Here is a 13,996-nt window from a genome sequence, read left to right on the forward strand (position 1 = left end):
TAATAGAAAATATCTCAACAAATAAATCATGGAATGATGAAAGAATATATAAGAAAGTCTCATAAGATGATTAATTTGTTTGAAGAAGACAAAAAAAAAAAGAGAGAAGGAAAGGTTTTCATTTTTTAAACGTTACTACAATTTAGTGACGGTTGAAGTTTCTCTAAACCAATTATAATTCTGTAATTTGTTGAATACAAAGAAACATAATTGTTTTCAACTTTTATTATAATGTACAAAATATTATACAACATGGTGGAATCATATCCAGAAAATATGAAAACATGGAAAAATTCACATGTATCTTCGTTAATGCTCCAAAAATGAATCTCCTATATAGTTCCATCGATCGATTATAATCAAGTATAGATAGATCTAGGCTCTAGCTAATAGATGATCGAGTCCTTGCAAATATACTTCTCTAGAAGAGATTAGATCTTATCTCGACATGGATCTCTCAAATCACCCAACGTCCCTCACTCAATATGAGTCATGATCATTGGAAGCTCATGCAACAGAAACTCATCTATGTCATTTTAGAGGAAGAGGAATTCAAGAGTGCAGTCATCTGTCCCAAAGCTATATAACATATCTAAAGAGTATCATATCAACAAAGCATTGTGTGGTCGCCTTCTTTCTTTTTTTCCCAAGGTAGACCAGCTTCTCTCTCCTTATCCAACTGAATTAATTTGACTCCTGTCGTATTACAAGAGAAGCCTAATTTTTCTAGGCTTTTTTTTTCCATCACATGGGATGTAATATCTCTCTTTTTAGCTTATAGGTAGAATTAGAAGTAGGCAAATCCACGAAATGATAATACACTTAACAACCACATACTCACATCAAAACAAATTAAAAGAAAAATAAGAATAGATATATCTAACTACGAAGAAAAAGTAGATCTAGTAGAACTAAAGTCCATAGAAATAAAACATCTAATAACGTCCGAACCAAAAGCAAAAAAAAAACAAAAAGAAAAAGAAAGCGTATAGTAATTTTGGAAGTATCCATAAGTCAAAGCAGAGAAAAAAAAAAGATTAATAAGAAGAGAAAGCAATCCTCTTCCAATAAAACAAGATAGCATTCACAACAACCGTAATCAGTTATAAGCAATTGGTCAAATTACTCTAACCTACCACTATCTCAGTTTTTTGGTTCCTACTCTTTTTTTTCTTTTCTTTTTGGGGATAAACCATTGCCTACCAATGGAATAACTCATACCAAACCTACCAATGTCATCATTCAAACTCTTAAAACAAACTAAAATGACTTGCCCTAAGCGACTTCTATCCTATATTTTCAAAGACTTTCACAAACTTTTCATATGTTTTTTTTGGTTATACTTCTACTAGAGAAAACGACGATAACAGTTTCCGAAAGTTAAAAGAGGTTTTTGGGCATTGGTGGAAGGAAGGAAGTGTGTTGTTGTGAATTTACGGCATCGTATCGTATCGTAGGGCCTCGTCAATGAAAGAAAAAGAAAAGAAAAAAAACCCTCGTGGTCAGTTTCACTTTCCACTTTCCAGATCTATCTTGAAATACGACAAAGCTTTATTTGTGTGTGAACCAAACACGTGTAATGATCGCGTAATCATCAGAGAGACGCATCTCAAAGTTTATGCTTCGCTTCGATTGACGGGACTCTCAATGTCTCTGTACTTACTTGTCTTTTTCCTACGTGGCACATTTCTATTAATATACTTTCTTTTGGAGTAACGACGTATCCTAAATCTTCTTATTCGTGTGAATTGGTGGTGATAGCGACGATTACCTTGATATAATTAAGCATTTATCTGCTGATAAGCGATATTATAGGTCGATTCTGTTACTTGATATATATAAAGTTTGTTTATCTATTGAGTTTTGAAGCTAGAGAATGATTAGAAGACTAAAATATAGAAACACATAGTCTAGAAAACTCTGGTGGGGGGTAAGATCATACTATACTATAAACAATAGAGCTGAATATATTAAAGAATTGCTTCTTTTTTTTTGTATTTTGTTAATGCGATAATTCTGAAAGTGTATTTATTATGTATACAGGTCTTAAAGATTATGAAAACGACTTCAATGTCATCTATATAAAGTTCTGACTTCTGAAAAACTATTAAAGAAAACTTCAGCAAAGAAGGCATGAGTCAAGAGTTAAGACTCGATTTCGCCATTTTTTTCCTTTTGTTTTTAAAGTATTGCCACTTTAACACCTGTCAGATACATTTAGCATGGATTTAGTATTTTACGGAAGATTGAATAAGTAATTTCGTTAAACGATTCTTCAAATCAACAATTTAGATAAGATGTGTTTTCAGTTTTTATTTTATTTTAATAATCACATACGTGTGCGTATGTATCAAGTATATTTGCGTAGGCAGATATATTCGGGTGTTAAAATATTGATATTGTGGAGTCAATGTATTGTGCTGGCTGCAAGACGAATCACACAAGTAGATTTTAATTAAAATTGTTAATTATTGGTTGCCTGAAGTTATGGTTAAGTTTAATGCGTACGTGAAAGTCAAATGGCAATGTAACTCACACGAAATTGCTGAACTAATTTACGTAAGTTTATGGATTCGTCCAATGATTGATGTTTGTCTTTAGGGTTTTGGATACTTTTATATTAAGCAACGTAAGTATTAGATAATCTAATAACGGATGATCTGGAAAAGATGCTTCTGCGATATGATGAAGTTAAACTAATTATTAGTTCCCTTAGTTTTTGATTCCACTTGCGATGATGATTGTACATTATAATCCTCCGTTTGATTGGCTAATGATGCTTCACCCCAGCTTCCTTTAACAGAAGTTAGCCCATTAAAGGAAGCCTTACCCAGTCCGGCCCAATTTTATCTGAGAACTTAGTAGGTCAGGTCGGCCCGTATTATCAGTGAAGATGCATGACAATCTTTAAAGTTTTGTTCAAAATGCAATACTATAAAACAAAAATTACACTTATTTAACTAAACATATAATTTTATTTAACCATGAGTAGAATATTTAATTTAAAAGGCATTTCATTAAGTGAGTTGTAAACAAAACACATACATTAATTCACTAAAATACCGTTTATAATTGAGATAATTCGTTAAAGAACTTATTTTAATAGACTTATAATGATTACAAATGTACTTATTAATCTCATAATTTTAATATTCCAGTTAGTTGAATGAGGATGTAAGAAGCTAGTTAGGCCAAAGGTATATTACTAATCGTCCCTTAAACTTTTGGCTGAATAATATTTTTATCATATTCATATGTCAAATCAAGTATATGGATGGATACACATGGTTTTGTAACAATAAGTAGAATACAACATCGCCCCGACAGAGCATTATGGCCTGTAAATTGTCCTTTTTATCAAATGCAATCAATTTCTCGAATGATCGATATATGATGAGTCCAAGCAATTTATTACAAAAACCAAACATTTTGGGATCAATAATGTCATGCGAATTCCTTCAATAATACTTGTCTTTAAAGTGAAGGTAAAGTAAGCAAGAGCGCCATACAGTTTGCTTACCTTAATATTAATTTTCTCTAAGTAGTCTTCCTGGTATCGATCATTTACATGATCCTTCAAATTAAAACCTTAATTACTTATCTAGCCGTCCTTATTAATAAGAACGTATATGTTATCTGTCGTATAGCTGTCCAATAATTGAGAAATTAACTCAATACAAAAGAGATTGATTCATATATATTCATCAAAGACATTACAAAAAAGAAAAAAGAAGGAGAAGAAGAAGAAGTATAAATTTGGAGATAAACATGGACCGTCAACGTCTTGGAAGATTTAGTTTAAAGGAGGAGCACGTTCTTCACTAACTCTTTTTTGACTTTTATGTTGTGTCCTACAACTTAAACTCCCAACTAACTTTACATTAACTGCACTTCCAACTCATTAACCCTAAAAAATAACCAATTAAATCTCAACCATTGATTCTTCCCCTTATAGTAAGACCATCTTGGGTGCTAGTTCATCGTGAAAAGGACTGAGAACGCCAGTTGTAAATTAAAATGATTAGTAGGCATTAACTAAGAATCACTTACCTAAATTTTCCTTAGTTAAGGTTAGCCGAATACTTGACATGTAGATTTGACTACTCTATATTGAATATATGACGAATATACGATTTTGTTGGTGGATTTAAAATTAGGAACCCTTACTAGATGGTTTCCGCATGTTATTTGCATCATGCATGGCCACAAAAAATGTGTAACAACGTGCATGTTTCAAATATTTCATAATGTTATTTTATGGAATAAGCTTATCTCGAATTGCATGATAAAAGATTTCTAGCTTCAAATCGCCGTGAAGGCGTGAACTATTTCATCAATGCAAAGTTCATTTGATAAACATTTTATCTTCGTGACGACTAAGTGAGGAGGCAGGCACCTCTCACACGTACCATGCTCTTGCTATCATAGCTAGCCAAATCTTCGATCACTACTTTTATAGCCTTTCAAAATACTAATTATTTATATAAACGTTAACAATTAATTTATGTGTATTACAATATGAATATTTTACATAACTTTAATTTATAGGTTTAGTTAACTTTGTTGATATGTATATATACCTATCAGCCTTGTAGAAGAGGGAACTTCTAAATCGGCAAAACACGGACCCGATATATTTAAAGTGCTTGTTGTATAACAAAAAAAACAAAAACTGATAGGATTTTATCGACAAAAAAAAAAAAAAAACTGATAGGATTCATTATTGCATTAATTAGTTTGGTCACGTTAATAAATCTTATTACACTGCGATTGACGTTAACGTATGATGTTACTGCTAACAAGAATTTCAAATCAAAATTCACAAGAAAATAGTTTCAATTCAAGCCTATATATTCGTGTCTTTTTTTCGCTTCACAAATTTTGTTTGGGATTAGTGAAAGCCTATAAACTCCCAACACTCTCTTTAGGGACCCTTTTCTTTACTGTTATGTCGGCTTGTGTCTGCGCCCCCGCACACCCTACGCAGTATATATTACGATCTACTTAACACTTATAATGTTTTTGGCCCAAAATTTAATACCGTAGAATATACCGTTGTTCGAATAGATTCACTTTCACTAGTTATATGGATAAAAACGGATAATATTTGATACAATAAACTTTCTCTGTTTTCATATTACTCATTGTATATCATTTGCTTTGCATGTATCAATATGATACAATCATTTGCTTTGCATGTATCAGTATGAAGTGTTGTTTTGACACTTTCACGTAAATTAAGAAACATTGAGCTAAGATTCGAACCGGCCATCTCAAATGTAGCATATGATCGATGTATAATTTCATTTTAGATGTCTAAAAAGACTTAGGACGCACGTCACGTATCATTGTATGATCAGCACCAGCTCGGCGGCTCGTTTTGATTGATTCATGTCGAAAAGTTTTCAGTCCGCGTGAAGTTAATGCCCCAAACCTAATTCTCCTCACTTATTGAGTTATTTCCCTCTCTTTCCATTTAAAATTTTTAATCTCTGAAATGAAATATATGTCTTTTCTATGCGACCGACTCCACCAATTATACAATTATACAACTATTATTACAGTTTTTGATTCTCAACCGAGTCTTTTTTCTTTTACCATTATAATCCTATCGGTACTATATATGAAACGTTCTTTTCAGTTTCATGATAATCACACAACTCAGTCTTAGTGTCTTACATAACTAAGTGTAAATACATAACCAAGTAAGAACCACCGAACAATAATATACAATCAGATAATAAATTTATTCTACCAGTCAGACAATATGATCTATCGTTTTGGATATTGATACCAAAACCATCGTAATCAAGATCTTATAAAGAAGTTATTTGTGAGACGACAAATCCATTTACCACGAAGATACCTTAAAGAGTAGTTTACTCATTTTTTTTAACCCCATAAGATGTCATTAACTATAGTACGTTCTCGATCGCTATTTTTTTATTTAGTGTGCAACTAACTATAGTTCTGGAAACAAATACAATTTATAATTGGACCCATCGAACTTTAAAAGTAAAGTAGTGCCACACACTTAAACAAAAAAAGACTAAAAAAAGAAAAGAAAATGTTACTCCTTCGACTCCTTATATAGACTCAAAACTGCTCTGCAGGATACTTCACACTTCGCCACAACTACCAGTATACCACATACATGTCCTAAAATCAATAAAAATAAAACACTTATCTCACCAAATCATTGTGTTATATACTATACATAAAAATTTTATTGGTTTGTGAGATCAAATGGAGAGTTACTTGAAGAAATGTTGTTTAGTGTCATTATGTGTTTTGTTTTTAGGTCTAGGGTTTAAGGTAAAAGCAGAGCCTCAAGTTCCATGTTTGTTCATCTTTGGTGACTCTTTGGTTGACAATGGAAACAACAACCGTCTTACTTCTATTGCAAGAGCCGACTATTTCCCTTACGGCATCGATTTCGGCGGCCCTACCGGCCGCTTTTCCAACGGGAAAACCACCGTTGATGTCCTCGGTACGTTTAAACCCTTAATTATGTTATATTCTTCTGCTTAAAGACACAAATGCTTTGGGAATTTACTATACACTCACTTAATCTAACTAAACTAGAGTGAGACTGAAATGTTATAGTCAGAAGAATCTAACATGAATCTTGTTTTGACATGTCTTGTGATATAATGAAGCTGAGCTACTCGGATTTGATAACTACATTCCTGCGTATAGTACTGTTAGTGGTCAGCAGATACTTCAAGGAGTCAACTTCGCATCTGCAGCTGCTGGAATCAGAGAAGAAACTGGTGCACAATTGGTAAAACAGAGCAACATTTCCTAAATTGGCTCTCTGTTTCTAATTTTAAGACTAGGGAAAAATTGAGACTTTTTGTTTTGTTTTTGTTTTGGGAATGAAGGGACAAAGGATAACATTTAGTGGGCAAGTAGAGAATTATAAGAACACAGTGTCTCAAGTGGTGGAACTTCTTGGAGACGAGAACAGTGCAGCAGATTACCTAAGGCAATGCATTTACACTATTGGTATGGGAAGCAATGATTATCTTAATAACTACTTCATGCCTCAGTTCTACCCCACTAGCAGACAGTACAGTCCCGAACAGTATGCTGAAGACCTTATCGCTCGTTACAGGGACCAGCTCAATGTAAGCTTTCTTGACTTTAACTGATGTTTAATTCCATGAAGCTATGGGGTAATTTTGGAAGTCCTCTGTTTTTTTCTTTCCTTATTTCACAATCTTTCTTTGTTGTGTGTGTTTATGAAGGCACTATACAGCTATGGAGCTAGAAAGTTTGCATTGGTAGGAGTTGGAGCCATCGGATGTAGCCCGAATGCGCTCGCACAGGGGAGCCCTGACGGAACAACTTGTGTGGAACGTCTCAACGGCCCCAACAGAATCTTCAACAACAGGCTCAGGTCCTTGGTACAACAACTCAACAACGATCATTCCGATGCTAGGTTCACTTACATCAATGCTTATGGCGCTTTCGAGGACATTATCGCTAATCCTTCTGCTTATGGTATAGAGAAATCTTCATAAACCTTTAATAAGTCTGTAACAAAATGTATATTTTCTTGTAATATATAATGATACATTGGGTTAATGAATGTTTTTTTAGGGTTTAGGATAACGAACACTGCGTGTTGTGGAGTTGGAAGGAACGGAGGGCAGCTAACATGTTTACCGGGAGAACCACCGTGCCAGAACCGAAATGAGTACGTGTTTTGGGATGCGTTTCATCCGACAGATGCAGCTAACACTGTCATTGCACAAAGATCTTACAATGCGCAATCCTCTTCCGATGTTTATCCGTATGACATCTCGCAACTGGCTCAGCTTTGAGAAGACCTGAGAATACGGGAGAGAAACAATTTGTTAACTTTTTCAGATTCTAAATTGAATTCTTGGATATGATTCTGAAAAGTTAAGTGTTTACCCAAATTGCTCTACTTTATTCAAAAGAAAGAAAAAAATGAGTTACTTCCACAAAGTTTTATTTTTTTCCTTTTGTTTTTGTAATCGTGTATCCTCTTCGGAAAAATCTAATTAAATTAAAGAGTAAGAGGTAAGGACGTGGCGCATCTCTTCATCACTTTCATTTTGCATTTGAAAAGTATAATTGTTTACCTACTCATTCATATTTACATTTTGGGTTCTAATTAAGTCTTTACGAGGTCACGGAAGCATGTTACGTAAAACTCGTTATTTGATTACGTAATATTTACATTCTCTATCGGGATAGATGAACTAAGCCCAATAGCTATCAATCAAGCCCATTCGACTGCGATATCAATCTCTCAAAATATATATTAATTATATATTTAAACTTGTTTTATCTTTCCCTTTAATTAACTAAACTTGTTTTTTCTCACCAAAAAAAAAAAACTAAACTTGTTTTATTATGCTTGATTAATATTTAATAGTTTATATACTAATGAGTAGTGAGTAACGACTAAGACTGGACACAGGTCGTCTCTCTTTCAATTTTGGGATAGCTATTACTCTATTAGGCATTTACGAGTGATAAAATATTAATACATGTATCTTATGTAGAAAAATGAATTAAAAAGAAACCAAAATATTTCCTATGTCACATGATTCGACTTTAAGTAATATCCAAACTTCTAAAAAACATCTAATAAATTTCTACTATAATATTTCTAAAAATATTTATATTAAGCCAAAAACTTTAAATAGTCAAATCTATTTTTTCATCTTGATATAAATTCAAAATATGTTATAAGTTGATTCAAAACCTAGAAAATTGTATAATACAAGACTTACATTTGTCCATGTTTTTGGAAATTATTTTGTACAAATGATGTCAATAGTAGTATATGGATAAATTACTAGGTATGCAAGCATCAAGAATGAATACATAATAAAAGAAATATTAGATATCTTAAAAAGAGTCAATATTTGTTGATAATAACTAGTTAATTGTATGATATCTTTAATTTTTTATCCAATCAAAAACATCATTCCAATTTACTTTAAAATGGATATAAATACGATAATGAGTCAACCATTGGTATTGTATATTCTGCAATAACAATACGTAAGATTGAATATGTCAATTTCACAATTTTGTTTTGTCAGCTATCATGTATATAATTTTTTTTGCAAATTCACGACTGAAATACTATAGATCATATAAATTTAAACATTTTTTTTGTTGACAACGTGTGTATTTTTAATCATCTTGAAAATCTGTTAGATCAATTGTTGTTTATTGTTGTTGGAGATTAAAATATGTCACAATACAATGCATATAACAGTTTTTTTTTTATTTGTCTTCGTATATAACTTCAAGAAATGCATTGTATTCTGAAAGAATCTAGGTAGTAGAAGTTCTCCACAAAGGTCAAGTTTTCAGGCTTATAAAGTGAAAGTGAAATATAATTCTCTAATATTGATGTCATTAACAACGAATTTATCCATCATCGTTAGGTGATTAGTGAAATAATTGGCATTTGAAGTTGTTTATAAATAAAAGAATATGACCCATCACTTACTTTTGTGAGTATCTCCATCCAAATTTTTTTTTCCCATCCATTATATTCGGTTGAATCTTGAATACATCTTTGTATAGACGTATTTTTATGTTCATCTTTACAAATATATGCATAATAAACTATTGAAAGTGTGAAATGTTTGTACATTAGTAAGTGACTTGGTGTCTTGAATAAGATTTCAAGATTTATTTCGTTATTTCTTCGTTTATCAACATATTCATGTATGGAAACTTCATATTAGATCATATAAAGTAGAATAGTACGTCGAAACAATAAAAAAACCACTAACATGTTCGAGTTTTGAGTAGAATTAATTAACCTGAAATCATGCAATAATACAATATAATAAATGTAGAGTAACCTAAGCTAAGAGCTTGAACCTACGATCTTAAATGGAAATAGTTGGGAGGGAACATGTGGAAGAAGCTCACCACCGGCCTTGTTCAATTATGATACAAACTAAAGTCGTTGATTTGGTCACAAACAATCCACCTTTCATTTAATACCCAAACCTAATTCCTCACCTGTTTTCTTTTCACCATTTCTAATAATTGGGATATCTTCATTTTATAGATAATATTTATATACTACGTAGTCACAACACAAGCCTAGTGACACCAAAACAATACACGAGTTTATTTCTCTTACTTATGTATATATAATATATATTTTTTAATTGGTGCATTAATATGGACAAAAGTTAGGATTTTGTACGCGGAAAAAACACTACAGCTGGTCAACGTTCAGAGAAGCACAAGTGGCTTTGTCAAACCTAGATACGACTTTTTCTTTCAATCAGATTATTCTACTGCAAAATATCTTCTCTTCTTGATTAGTAACCAGCTACAATTAGGGTTAACAATAAATATCAATGGTAGCAAAAAATTATTATTTGGTATATGGTTCATGAGTCATGACTGAAAAGATCTTGGTCGATAAAGGCCATAAGTGATCGAAGTATCGGTGAAATAAATCCTACTCTCCAATGTTTTTGTTTCTACGTAGTTCCTCTTCCTTGTAGTAATGATGTTTTAGTGTGTGTCGGCACTTGCAAGTTTTATATAATTGGATAAAAAATAAGCCCTTAATACATCTTAATTTTAGATTAATAACGAATGAGAAATATGTATGTAAGTCACATTTTATTGGACCCACCAATCTTAAAGTGACTAGCCCTACAAAAATTAAATCTACAAAAATCACAAATATCTCTCTATATATATAAACCCACAACTTCTTTGGACATTCACTCACATTCACTGCATTGTCCATTATCAAACAATCTTCTTTACTACTTTGAAATGGAGAGTTACTTAAGCAAATGGTGTCTAGTGTTTGTGTTGTTGAGCTTCGGTTCTAGTTTAGTAAAAGCACAACCACAAGCTCAAGTTCCATGTTTCTTTGTTTTTGGTGACTCTTTGGTTGACAATGGAAACAACAACGGTCTTGTTTCTTTTGCAAGAGCCAATTACTTCCCTTACGGTATCGATTTTGGCGGCCCTACCGGCCGTTTCTCCAACGGCAAGACTACCGTTGACGAGATCGGTATGCATATACTTTGTTACAACTATCTTCTCCATATAACTAAGTAGCTATATACATAGTCTACGTGATTTATATGTTAATAGTCATAATCTAACATGGTTTTGATATTTCTTGGTGATTAAATGAAGCTGAGCTACTCGGATTTAATGGCTACATTCCTGCGTATAATTCTGTCAGTGGTCGGCAAATACTCTCCGGTGTTAACTACGCATCAGCAGCAGCTGGAATCCGAGAAGAAACCGGTCGACAATTGGTAATTAGAAACATTATTAAAAAACCATTTTCTCTTAATAACTCTCTAATTCATTCATTCATTGTAAATTTTCTAACCATTTTTTGTTCCTTTTTTTTTTTTTTTGGAAAATAAAGGGACAAAGGATAAGCTTTAGTGGGCAAGTTAGGAACTACCAGAACACGGTATCACAAGTCGTGCAGCTGCTAGGAGACGAGGCTAGTGCAGCTGATTACCTCAAGAGATGTATCTACTCTGTTGGTTTAGGAAGCAACGATTACCTCAACAACTACTTCATGCCTAATTTTTACTCTTCTAGCAGACAGTTCACTCCCGAACAATATGCCAACGATCTCATCAGTCGTTACAGCACTCAGCTCAATGTACGTTTTTCTTTACTTATGGCTTCTTTTATCTCTGTTTGTGTCATTAGATCTTTAATTAATACAAACTGAAAAGGTTTGGCTCCATCGAATTGACTCATTTACTTTTTTAGATATGGGTTTGGTCCAACTTATAATTTCCTATTATGCCCCATCTCATGAAAATGCGATTTTTGTTTTAACATGAAAATATTTCTTTTGGGCGGAGAATGACAAAAGTAGAAATATATAGTACAAGTTAAGGTATCATACCAATAAATTTATACCCAATCCGATAAGTTTCTAGCCTTAGCTTGTATAAATTCCGGCTTTAGATTAAACCCTGTTTTATGGAAACGAATAATATTAAAGAATGAGTAGTGAAATTTCTTTAATTTTGTAAAATTTGTATTGGGAGACTTACTAATTTCACTATCAATTTTTGGTGGGTTTTGTTGTGTAGGCACTATACAATTATGGGGCACGAAAGTTTGCATTGAGCGGAATTGGAGCAATCGGTTGTAGTCCGAATGCGCTCTCGGGCAGCCGTGATGGTAGGACTTGCGTAGACCGCATCAACTCAGCGAACCAGATCTTCAACAACAAGCTCCGATCGCTCGTTGATCAGCTCAACAACAATCATCCTGATGCAAAGTTCATCTACATCAATGCTTATGGCATTTTCCAGGACATGATCACAAACCCCTCTAGATTTGGTATGTACACACAAGCGTGGTTTTCTTTTCAGTGATAAAGAAACCGAACTTGATATTGGTTTTGTCGGAAATGCTTTTTGTTCTTTTCAGGGTTTAGGGTGACGAATGCAGGATGTTGTGGTATCGGGAGGAATGCTGGTCAAATCACATGTTTACCGGGACAAAGACCCTGTAACAACCGAAACGCGTATGTGTTCTGGGACTCATTTCACCCGACCGAAGCTGCAAATGTGATTATCGCAAGGAGATCATACAACGCACAATCGCCTTCGGACGCTTACCCTATGGATATTTCAAGGTTGGCACGGCTTTGAAGAAACATAGTAAAATAAGAATGAAAGTTCCACAAACCAATTTGTGATCTTTTTTTGTGTGTACCGTACTGCTTTTTTACTATCTTCTTGACACAAATGTAATGGAGTAAAACATTATTATATATATTACTGATTTACATATATAGCACAATTTCTACACTGGTTCATCAGTCATCACTCATACAAGCGAGCAATGAGAGGACATTGTTCACGGAAATTGAGCGTTACGGTTCATTTCGACAGACATGATATCAAGAACAAAACACTTACCATGTTGCTTCCAGTAATCAGCCATCGGATTGATCCACTCCGGTTCAGCAATCTCGGCCCTCTTGTGCTTCAAATCATCAGTCGAAATGTTGTACTTCTCATCTCTTCTCTTCACCAACTCCGGCCTTAGTACCCCTTCCCCCACCCCCTGGGGTGACATCATCAGTTCGGGTGCACCAATTGGTAACTTGTCACCTAGAGAAACAAACACACACAATGATCAATGATTGGCTGACCAAAATAGACCAAACAAAATCGAACCCACTTCACCACTATAAATTTTTTGATACTAATTAATGTTTGCTGTTTTAACCGATTAATCGGGAGAACTTAATTGTTTAACCATACGGTTAATGGGTGTATTATTATCTAAAAGAAACGGTTTAACGCCCCGGTATTTAGATCAGAGACATACCTCGGTCTATCTGCCAGGTGCACCAGAACTTTCCATACGTTTTGGCCATGTTCTTGAGCTCTGGAGCAGCCACAACCTCAGGCAATCGTGGATAAGCCCACGAGCCTGACTTAACCTCGTAAGCATGAGAGTGCCAAAGCTTTTGCTCATCTTGAGGCAGACTTTCATATAATCGGTCCGATATTACATATTCAATTCCTGTTTTAAACAACTTTCTTATACATGATTTTCAAAATTAGGCATTCGATTTAAGCGTAAAAAATAACATCTCAGAAGTTAAAACACAGTACCGATGAGAGGTGCATCGGAACGATCAGAGGCGTATACCGCGCACTGGAGGAACTCGTCGTTGACTCGGTGGACGTAGTGGTGAGTCTCTATTTGCCGGGACATGTCACTTCCATATATCGAAAAAGTAGAGACATGACAGTTCATCTGCTTCACCGGTAATCGCCGCTGCATGATCGTCGAACCAGCATCAATCAGACGTGTAGAAAACGTCACCGGACCTCCAGGAGGCACCTGATCTTCGCCGCCGCTCGAAGCCATTCTTGATTTCCTTTTCTTTGTTCCAGTTTTGATTTTGCATTTTAGTATTTGGTTTCTTGATTCGATTATATGTACATTTTGTTAACTATTA

At 33.9% G+C, this 13,996-nt stretch overlaps 3 protein-coding genes across 3 annotated transcripts; 2 read left to right on the forward strand and 1 right to left on the reverse strand.

The window, feature by feature from the left end:
* Nucleotides 1-6,110: 6,110 nt before the first annotated feature.
* On the forward strand, nucleotides 6,111-8,092 carry LOC17898249 (GDSL esterase/lipase At1g29660). The gene is made up of 5 exons (XM_006305090.2): nucleotides 6,111-6,490; nucleotides 6,660-6,784; nucleotides 6,885-7,130; nucleotides 7,251-7,506; nucleotides 7,606-8,092. Exons 1-5 carry the CDS (start codon nucleotides 6,247-6,249, stop codon nucleotides 7,827-7,829), a joined length of 1,095 nt encoding a protein of 364 aa, XP_006305152.1. The 5' UTR covers nucleotides 6,111-6,246; the 3' UTR covers nucleotides 7,830-8,092.
* Nucleotides 8,093-10,747: 2,655 nt separating this feature from the next.
* On the forward strand, nucleotides 10,748-12,812 carry LOC17898954 (GDSL esterase/lipase At1g29670). Its single transcript, XM_006305095.2, has 5 exons — nucleotides 10,748-11,047; nucleotides 11,176-11,300; nucleotides 11,417-11,662; nucleotides 12,105-12,357; nucleotides 12,448-12,812. The coding sequence occupies exons 1-5, from the start codon at nucleotides 10,804-10,806 to the stop codon at nucleotides 12,669-12,671; spliced, it is 1,092 nt and encodes a 363-aa protein (XP_006305157.1). The 5' UTR covers nucleotides 10,748-10,803; the 3' UTR covers nucleotides 12,672-12,812.
* On the reverse strand, nucleotides 12,774-13,957 carry LOC17898959 (oil body-associated protein 2C). The gene is made up of 3 exons (XM_006305764.2): nucleotides 13,647-13,957; nucleotides 13,357-13,554; nucleotides 12,774-13,136 (listed from the first exon to the last, which is right to left on the reverse strand). The coding sequence occupies exons 1-3, from the start codon at nucleotides 13,903-13,905 to the stop codon at nucleotides 12,880-12,882; spliced, it is 714 nt and encodes a 237-aa protein (XP_006305826.1). The 5' UTR covers nucleotides 13,906-13,957; the 3' UTR covers nucleotides 12,774-12,879.
* Between the last annotated feature and the right edge of the window lie 39 nt (nucleotides 13,958-13,996).

The sequence above is a fragment of the Capsella rubella genome, unplaced genomic scaffold (genome assembly GCF_000375325.1).
Source record: "Capsella rubella cultivar Monte Gargano unplaced genomic scaffold, Caprub1_0 scaffold_1, whole genome shotgun sequence".
Taxonomy (NCBI): Eukaryota; Viridiplantae; Streptophyta; class Magnoliopsida; order Brassicales; family Brassicaceae; genus Capsella; species Capsella rubella.

Bases quoted from the DNA above. Each gene is read 5' to 3' on its own strand.
- LOC17898249 (XM_006305090.2), top strand. From the start codon at position 6,247: ATGGAGAGTTACTTGAAGAAATGTTGTTTAGTGTCATTATGTGTTTTG. The intron at 6,491-6,659 runs GTACGTTTAAAC...GATATAATGAAG, and splicing joins AACCACCGTTGATGTCCTCG to CTGAGCTACTCGGATTTGAT. The intron at 7,131-7,250 runs GTAAGCTTTCTT...GTGTTTATGAAG, and splicing joins GTTACAGGGACCAGCTCAAT to GCACTATACAGCTATGGAGC.
- LOC17898954 (XM_006305095.2), top strand. From the start codon at position 10,804: ATGGAGAGTTACTTAAGCAAATGGTGTCTAGTGTTTGTGTTGTTGAGC. The intron at 11,301-11,416 runs GTAATTAGAAAC...TGGAAAATAAAG, and splicing joins AAGAAACCGGTCGACAATTG to GGACAAAGGATAAGCTTTAG. The intron at 11,663-12,104 runs GTACGTTTTTCT...TTTGTTGTGTAG, and splicing joins GTTACAGCACTCAGCTCAAT to GCACTATACAATTATGGGGC.
- LOC17898959 (XM_006305764.2), bottom strand. From the start codon at position 13,905: ATGGCTTCGAGCGGCGGCGAAGATCAGGTGCCTCCTGGAGGTCCGGTG. The intron at 13,555-13,646 runs GTACTGTGTTTT...TGTTTAAAACAG, and splicing joins TTCCGATGCACCTCTCATCG to GAATTGAATATGTAATATCG. The intron at 13,137-13,356 runs GTATGTCTCTGA...TTGTTTCTCTAG, and splicing joins CACCTGGCAGATAGACCGAG to GTGACAAGTTACCAATTGGT.